The sequence below is a fragment of the Chrysochloris asiatica genome, unplaced genomic scaffold (genome assembly GCF_000296735.1).
Source record: "Chrysochloris asiatica unplaced genomic scaffold, ChrAsi1.0 scaffold00005, whole genome shotgun sequence".
Taxonomy (NCBI): Eukaryota; Metazoa; Chordata; class Mammalia; order Afrosoricida; family Chrysochloridae; genus Chrysochloris; species Chrysochloris asiatica.
Window position 1 is genome coordinate 1,043,749 of NW_006408523.1, and position 9,106 is coordinate 1,052,854.

Below are 9,106 nucleotides of genomic sequence, written 5' to 3' on the forward strand. Positions count from 1 at the left end.
GGTTGGCCCAGGATCGGACATTGTTTCGTTCTGCTGTGCATGGGGTCGCTATGAGTCGGTTCCGACTCGATGGCACCTGACAACAACAACAACAGGAGTTGACAGAATATAAACTGAAATCTTTCAGCAAACTGATGCAGCACTGGAGGCACTCACTCATCTATGCCAAGGAATTTGGAGACAACTACCTGGTAACTTATTGGAAGAAATCCATATTTGTGCCCATTCCAAAGAGAGGTGACCCAGCAAAATGTAGAAATCATTGGACAATCATGAATATTGCATGCAAGTAAAATTTTGCCAAAGATAATTCAAAAACAGCTGCAACAGTACACTGACAGGGAACTGCCAAAGGTTCAAGCCAGATTCAGAGGAGGATGTGGAATTAGGGATATCACTGCAGATGCCAGATGGATCTTGGCTGAAAGCAGAGAATACCAGAAAGATGTTTATCTGTGTTTTATTGACTACACAAAGGCTTTCAACTATGTGGATCATGACAAACTATGGACAACCTTGCAGATAATGGTTATTCCAGAACACTTATACTTTGGAGATATTATCAGAAGGGACCAGTCCATGGAGAAGGGCATTATACTAGTTAAAATGTCGGGTCAGCCCCCCAATGAGATGGATTGGCACAGTGGCAGCAGCAGTGGGCTCAGGTATAATGTGGTGGTGAGGACAGCTCAGGACCAGGCGGTGCTTTGTTCTGTTGTGCTGAGGGCCGCTGTGAGCCAGCACTGACTTGATGGTACACAACAAATACAGCATTATTAATGGATGTTTGCAGCTGTTTCTTCTTATTTGAGCTGTGTCCCCTCTGCAAATGAATATACCAAAAGCTTTGCTCTGTCCACATCGTGACGGTGAACTCTGAGACGTCACCTCTTCCTCATTCGGATTTGAGTACCTTCCAACACAAGGGGCTCATCTTCCGTCACCATATCAAACAATGATCCACTGAGATTCATAAGGCTTTCTGCTCCCACAAAGACCCATACAGGCTCACTAAGAGCTGAAACCGAGTAGAGGACACTTCACAACAACAACAAAAACAAGTCTCTCCGAAGTGGACCTCCTATTTCTTCTTCCTAGTCTTCTTAATCTGGAAGCACCACAGGTGACCAATGGCATAGTTTCCAGCATCACAGCAACATTCAAGCCACCACAGTGTGCCAGACGGACAGACATGTGGGCTGACAGTCCATGAAAATGAGAAATTTACTACTTTTAGCAGATCTCGTGCGCCATGTTTTTCTGTCTGTGTCTTCAGGGAGCTTTCTCACCACTTTCACTCTGCTTGCCCATTCGATGTCACAGCTCTCCTGAAACCCCCATTCCTCAGAAGAAATCTTCGCTCTTTTTATTTTCCCCACACAGAAAGTCCCTCCATGTGGAGCCCACCTGTTCCTCTTTGCCTGGCTCATTCTACTGCATCTTTCAAGTTTCATCTGAAACATCACTTTCTTGGAGAGACCACATCTGGCTCTTGGATAAGCATAGAGATAGTCAGTGTGCACACCTATCTTAGTGTGTTTGTTGTGACACAGACCTATCACGATCTACTGGAATCCTGTATCATGTGTTTGAAGTTTTTCTTCTGCTGCTATAATCACCACAAGGGCAGGGTCCTATCAAGACGTCCAAAGGCACTCTTAAATTTAACAATTGCATACAAAGGCCAATTGAACATGGGTGGGGGCCTGAATGTGCCAACTAGAACCTAGAAAGCTTGTAGAAAAGGTAACACCTAAGAGGAATGCTGCATGACAGGGCTAACTTCCATAGAACCTCGAATGTTAACTGGGGAAGAAAAAAGCAAGGCTGACCTCCTGACTAAAAGCAGCCAATACAAACATAATGAAAACCAACCTTATTAACCCAGAAACACGTTTTGATCACTGAAAACCAAAGCAATAAACATTGGTTACAGAAATAACTTACTTGACTTTCATTTCAAATTGTAAGGTACCTTAAATAAATGAGTTAAACTTACAACGAATTTTGCTTCAGTTCCTGAAGACACATGATAATTACGTTTCAAGAAATAAATGGCTGGTGAGAAATGATTTTACAAGTCAGAGAAATTCCTAAAAATAGAGCTAAAATATGACTACCCTTCAGATTTCATGTTGTTGTTGTTGTGATGTGCCATGGAGTCAGTTCCAACTCATAGGGACCCTGTACAGGGTTTCCAAGACTGTAAATCTTTAGGGGAGCAGAAAGCCTCATCTTTCTCCCGAGGAACAGCTGGTAGTTTCGAACTGCTGACCCTGAGGTTAGCAGCCCAATTCGCCACCACTACGCTACCAGATTTCATGTTAGTAAACAGAAATGCGTCTCCTAAGCTGTAGAAATATGTATACTAAACTCAATTCATGAAAACAGAGAAAATTCTAGAAGCCATGCTGTGTGTTATCACAGATTGCCTTACCTGCATGAATTTGGTTTCAAATCCAGTGTAAACAACTACGCCAAAGATCCACTGAGTGTTTTTAAGTTGTGTGCCTCTTAGCAAGATCTGGTTGGGCCCGATTGGGACAGGACTGAAAACACAGTAGAGTATTTATTATCAAAGACGCGTTCTCTTTTAACAGAAACCATAGATAGTCATCAGACATAAGTTCTTCTGCTAAGCTCAGCTCTGGGAGCAAATAGCAATAAAATTAATGTTTATCCATAAAAATGCCTGAGGAGATACATTACTCTTCCTTTCTCACCATTCTATAGATCAGTTTACTAAAAACGTCACATTGGGAAACAACTTCTATACCTGGTGGTAGTGTGCCGTGGAGTCGGTTCCGACTCACAGCCACCCTGTATCGAGTTTCCGAGCAGGAGCAGAAAGCCTCATCTTTCTCCCGCAGAACTGCTGATAGTTTTGAACTGCTGACCGTGAGATTAGCAACCCGACTCGTAACCGCTATGCTACCAGAGCTCTTATGTGTAGGGCACCTAAAAGTTTTATCAGGAAAAACTGGGACATTTTGAGAGTAAAACAAAACACACAAGAAAAACTCAAACCCTGTGCTTCCGAGTGGATTCCCACTCACAGCGCCCCTACAGGGCAGAGTGGAACTGCTCCTGAGTTTACCAGGGTTGTGCATCCTTTAGACACACACAGCCTCAGTCTTCTCCCATGGAGTAGCTCTTGAGTTTGAACCACCGACCATGCTGTTAGCAGACCAATGTTTAACCCACTGCGTAAAGTCTTACTCTTTCTTATTTGCCCCAAGGGATGTGTTTCCAATTGATACTGAAAGGGCATATAAATACACTCAGCTTTACACAGAAGAGCATGGCTTCTGTACCTAGCATTTTCAGGGTTACTGATAAAGAGAAGGCCACCCGTATTTAAGAATTTTCTTAATTACACTGATGCAATCATGACACTTACTTTCTCAAATCCGAGTGAAATGTGAATAATTATCATCTTTGAAAGGTAATTAGGATTGGAACCATGGCAGTGAGATGATACAAGATGGAATGAATGTAAAACTAAAGTTCTCCCATGTAAACTATCATATAATTCACAATAAAACATTTAAAAAACAAAAAAAAAAGGTAATTAGTTGCACGGATGAAAATAACCACATCCTATGTTGCATCAAAGAGAAAGAAATGTTCGAGAAGAGAAAGATGATACCTTTTACCAGTGAGGCACAGGTTTCCTGCAAAGGTACTGAAATGACGATTGGGTTGTTCACATTCTATTTTCCCAGAGAGACTTAATAATTGTTTTCTGTTTAGCATTCTGGCTGTTTCTGGCAAGGCCTGAAAAACAAAACCAAAAGGAAAAGTGACAAAGGAAGTTTAAAGGACTGTGAGCAAGTTCAACGTCTCCAGTAGCTAATGAAAGAACAGGAATGCAAGGCAATGTCTAAGCTGCCTGTATTTCCTAGACCATAAACTCTTACTTCTCAAGTTTGAATATAAACTGTATCACAAGACTGCCACACCAGCCATTTGCAAATCAACTTGAAGAAGCGTCAAAAGAGGTAGTAAAGTGAAATTTTCAAGACCTCTACTGAAAATACCACTTTTGAAAGTATAATCAGAATAACCAACTATCATACAGAGTCCTGGTGTGGTTCTGTACGGATAAGCACTGGACTGCTCACCACAAGGTCGGTGATTCAAACCCTCCTCCAGCTGTTTCTCAGAAACCCTACACAGGGTAGCTATGAGTCAGAACCATTTCAATGGCACTTAACAACAACAACCAGCATATGATGTTTGAAGCATTTGTGTACGTCGCTGACCTATAGAATAAGCACTGGACTGCTAAGCACAAGATCAACAGCTCAAACCCACCAGCTAGTCCATGGGTAAAGATGTGGCCTTTTGCTCCCATAAAGATTTGCAGTCTCGGGAATGACTCAGCAACACCTGACAAACAGCAACAAACTACTCATTGACGGAACCCTGGTGGCACAGTGGTTAAGTGCTCCGTTGCAGACTGAAAGTTGACAGTTCAAACCCACCAGTCACTCCACAGGTGAAAGATGAAGCCGTCTGCTTCCATAATGAATTGATAAAGCTGGCAACTCTACGGGTCCATTCTAGTCTGTCATCTCGGGTAGCATGAGTTGGAATCAACTTGTTGACTGTGGGTTCATAAGGAGGCCTAGTGGCACAATGGGTAAGTGATGGACTGTTAACTGAAAGGTCGGATGTTTGGATCTACCCAGCGACTCTGCAGGAGAAAGGCTTGATAATTGATTCCCTTAACAAAGACAACCTAGAAGCCCTACAGTGCCTCTACCCTGTCACATCAGGCCACTAGGAGCCACGAGTGACTCGATAGTACCCAACAAGAAACACAGTCATCAAACTATTTCATAAAACTTAACATCTACCACTTTAAAAATCAGGAAGCATCTGCAAATCTAGTATCTGTGCTTGAGGGTCTATTTATGATGTGCTTGTCTCTCCAGTCTTGCAAAATCATAAAGATGAAACACAAATCAAGAAAGAATACCATCAGCAGACCATAAAATTCTGAGGAATTTCTACAAGAGAGAGAAAAGGTTAGATGAGATTAACTAGATTAGATTGACAAACAAATCAGAGGAGAGGAAACTCAAACAAATCAAGGATCTTGTCCTGTGTCTAGTTTGATTCAGATGTGTTCTGAGCTTTGGATCACAAGATCAAGCCAAAGTGAGTATCGTTCTGTAAGAAGTCGAGAGTGACCAGTCAGGTCTTTAAGGCTGACCACTCCCCCTAGAAATCCCCAGGGCTAGTGAGTGACAATCTGGGCAGTAGTCCTCAACACTGACTCAACAGAATCACCTGGGGAGTTTCATACCAAATCAGGCCAAGACCCAGGCCCCCAGTTATTTTTAAAACCCTCTGGTTGTCCCGAAGTGCTTCTCCAATTTTATGTGTGTACAAATGAGCTGATGATCTCGCTGAGACGCAGGCTTGGGTTCAGTAGGTCTGAGCCTGGGCCTGAAATTCTCTAACAAGGGCAATTCACTGCTGCTGGTGCTCATCTAGGGTCTGGGACAGAGGGGGCCACTCACTCCTCCGATTCACCCGGAGGTCTTGTCAACACCCAGACGGATGGCTGCCCCCCTGGAGTGGTTACGCAGTGGGTCTGGGGTGGGGAGGGGGGTTAGTTGCTGTGGAGTAGATTCCTACTCATGGCGACCCCATGTGTGCAGATGAGGAGAGCTGCACATTGTTTGCAAGCCTGTCGTCTTTCAGGAGTAGCTGTCTTGGCCTGTCTTCCCAGGAATGTCTGGATGTATTTGAACAGTCAACCTTTCAGCCAGTAGTCAAGCGCTTACCGATTTGTACCACCCACGAACTCCCTCACTTCGTAAACCACTGTTTCACAGACGCTGTCATTCCAGCAAGAGAAGTTCAACCTCCAGAGAGAAACCGTGGTTCATCTTTAAGAGGAACCAAAAGGGCAATAGAGGAGCACTACAAACAACTCCCACAGATTAGACAGCTTAGACGCAATGGAGCAACTCCTCAAAGAACACAGAAGACCACGTCTCAGAGTCCCGGTGTGGCGTTTATAGGATAAGCGCTGAACCGCAAGGTCAGCAGTTCAAACTCAACAGCAGCTCCTTGGAAACCCTATAGAGGGTCGCTACGAATCGGAACCAACTCTATTTCATAATCTGTGAGATGTGGTTGTTGTGTTATTGTTAAGGGCCATTGTGTTGGTTCCAACTCATAGTGACCCTGTGGCGGGGTTCCTAGGAGAGGCTGGTGAGTTTGAACCACCGAAACTTGCAGTTCAAACCGACCTTGAAGTCTAGTGCTTAAATTGAATTCATAATTTTAAAACGCCAAAAACAAAGAAACTTCCAGGCACAAACGGTTTCACTGGAGAATTCTGAGATGAATGTTTAAAGCAAAATTAACACCAATTCTGTACCATTTCTTCCAGAAAATACTCCTAGAAAACGAGGGAGTGCTTCCCAATTTTACAAAACTTATAAACAGACAAATGAATACTCTAATGCAGTGTCGGATTACCCAAGAAGCAAGGTAAGCACAGGCTTTACTGTGCTTACTTACTAATCTATAGTGAACAATTGGACCACATCAGTAATCCTGCTTCTAGGTCTGGCTTGAAGTAAACTAAAAGCAAAGTATGAACAACAGAAGTAGGATCAAAGCAAAGTACGCATCCTCAGAACAAGATGTATAAATGTGTGCTATCTTCTGCCATGTAAATTTCATAGGAATAGTCTTCTGAGTAACAGTGACACAGCCCCTGAGCACCCCCTAAAACAATAATAACTCAAACAACCCACTGCTGGCCAATCAGCTCCAACTCGTAGTGACTCTATTGGACACAGTAGAACTGCCCTACAGGATTTCCGTGACTGTAAGTCTTTACGGAATCCAGCTGCGCCATGTCTTCTCCCATGGAACCGCAACCAACCTTTTGGTTAGCAGTCCAACACTTACCCACTGTTTCAGCAGGGTCCTTAAGAATCATACAGTGCCCTCTCAATGTCCGATCAATGGTGAGGAGAAAGGTATCTGACAAAAGTTGGTGTTGTGTACGCAGGTGTCAACTTCAAGTAAGAAAAAGTGTGTTTACCTGCCGTATTTTCAGGTTTGTCTCTCCGTCCAGATTAGCTGTTGCAACATAGCACATGGATTGGGGTTCACTGGAGAAAATAAAGGTGAATTAATAATGGAGTGATAACTCGCCTCAAAAGTGATTTCCCAGTAATGTCGCCCGGGTGGTAACCGTGAGACGTGACCAACATTGAAAACTCTCCTTCATAGATAAAAGGGCTACCAACAACGTCATTGCTGGAAGACAGCAGCAGTCTGCATCTAAAGCCCACTGACTCCAGCCAAGTCCAACTCACAGTGACCCCAGATTGGGTGGCTGAGACTCTAAATCCTTACGGAAGCCGACTGCCTCATCTTTCTCCCATGGAGCACTGGTGGGTTTGAACTCCTGAACTTTCAGTGAGCTTCTGTACCACCAGGGCTCCTTAGTAGTCTAGTCCTTCTTGTTGTTGTTGTTAAGTGCCTTCATGTTGGTTCCACCTCATAGTGACTCTGTAAAAAGGTTCCAAGCCTAAAGTACATAGGCTGGTGGGTTTGAACCACCAACCTTGCAATTCAAACGGCCTGCAGCGCTACACCAGGACTCCAAGTGTGGTCCAAGCAGCCTGACCGTCAGCTTGAGAATGAACCATCTAAGAGGTTTTGTGTCCACACCTTTCAATCTTACAGACCTATGTGATTATCCTTTAAAGCCAAGAAGAGAAATGGCTGAGAATGTAACTCAAACAGCCCCAATTTCACACTACTCCAAAGTAACATCTGGGATTAAATATAAAATTCTGTTCGTTTCTAAAATGAAGACCATAAATCCCCCGCCCCTCAGCTTTAGAGTCTTTAAAATGGAAATGCACCATTTCTCTTCTACCTTATCACAACACTGAGGAGACCCAGGTCCTGAATCCACCAGCCTTTGCCTCGCTAGATTCTATGGTTGCCGTCAGGTGCCATCGAGTCAGCTGTATCCCACAGCATCCTACATACAAGAGAATGAAGCACCGCCCAGTCCTGCACCTTCCTCACAATCGCTGTGACACTTGAGCCCACTATTGCTGCCACTGAGCCAATCCATCCCCTTGGAGGGTCATCCTCTCTTATTTCATGTTAAATGTCAAGTCATCTATGAAAATCATCATGTTTCAGGAAATTCTCCATTGAAGTTTACTGGAATCCTGGGTATGGCACTGTAGGGTAAGCCCTGGACTGCGAGGTCAGTTTGAACCACAAGCTTGGCAGTTCGAACCAATCAGCCTCTCCTCGGAAACCCTATACAGAGGTGCTATGAGTCAGAACCAACACCACCGCCAGTCTTTAAATCATCAGGAGCTGCTCAGCAGTTTCTCATTCACTGAAATAGTAGTTTTAAAGTACACAAGTCATGAGTTCACTCTTCTAAGACTATTGTCAAGACCAAATGCCCTAAAATAATGACTATTCTGTAATCTAATGGGGTCCTGGTATGGCGCTGTCCAGGGTCAGCGGTTCAAACCCACCGGTTGTGACTCGGAAACCCTGTACAGTTTGCTATGAGTTGGAACTGACTCGATGGCTTAACAACAACAAAATAGTAAAAGGAATCCTGGTGGTGCTGTGGGCTAGGTGTTCGGTTGCTAACCACAAGGTTGGCAGTTCAAACCCACCAGTCACGTCTTGAAAGAAAGATGAGGGTGTCTGCATCCATTAACATTTACAGTCTTGTAAACTCTGGGATGGGTTGCTCTGAGTCTCAAGCATTGTAGAGAATCCATATGGTGTCTGCAACAGAATGCTAAATATTCTATTATTTACAATGTCAAGTTTTCAAGAATCCACTAGCCATTAGAGAGATGCAAATCAGAACAACAATGAGATATCATCTCACAACAGCAATAACAGCAACAATCAAAAAAGTAGAGGACAATAAATGCTGGCGAGGATGTGGAGAGACTGGGACCCTCCTACATTGTTGGTGGGATTGCAAAATGGTCCAACTTCTCTGGAAAACAATATGGCGCTTCCTCAGAAAGCTGGAACTAGAACTACCTTGTTGTTGTTGTTAAGTACCGTGGAGTCG

The 9,106-nt window shown here is 43.8% G+C and overlaps 1 protein-coding gene across 1 annotated transcript in view; it reads right to left on the bottom strand.

Annotated features, from left to right (window-relative positions):
- LOC102818051 (probable phospholipid-transporting ATPase IB-like) overlaps positions 1–9,106 on the bottom strand; it is a 208,832-nt gene that overhangs the window by 177,334 nt on the left and 22,392 nt on the right. Inside the window, exons 7-9 of the mRNA XM_006832037.1 lie at positions 7,076–7,145; positions 3,650–3,777; positions 2,438–2,549 (exon numbers count right to left, since the gene is read on the bottom strand). Of these exons, the coding sequence (XP_006832100.1) occupies positions 2,438–2,549; positions 3,650–3,777; positions 7,076–7,145 (310 nt within the window). The remainder of the gene's footprint in view (positions 1–2,437; positions 2,550–3,649; positions 3,778–7,075; positions 7,146–9,106) is intronic.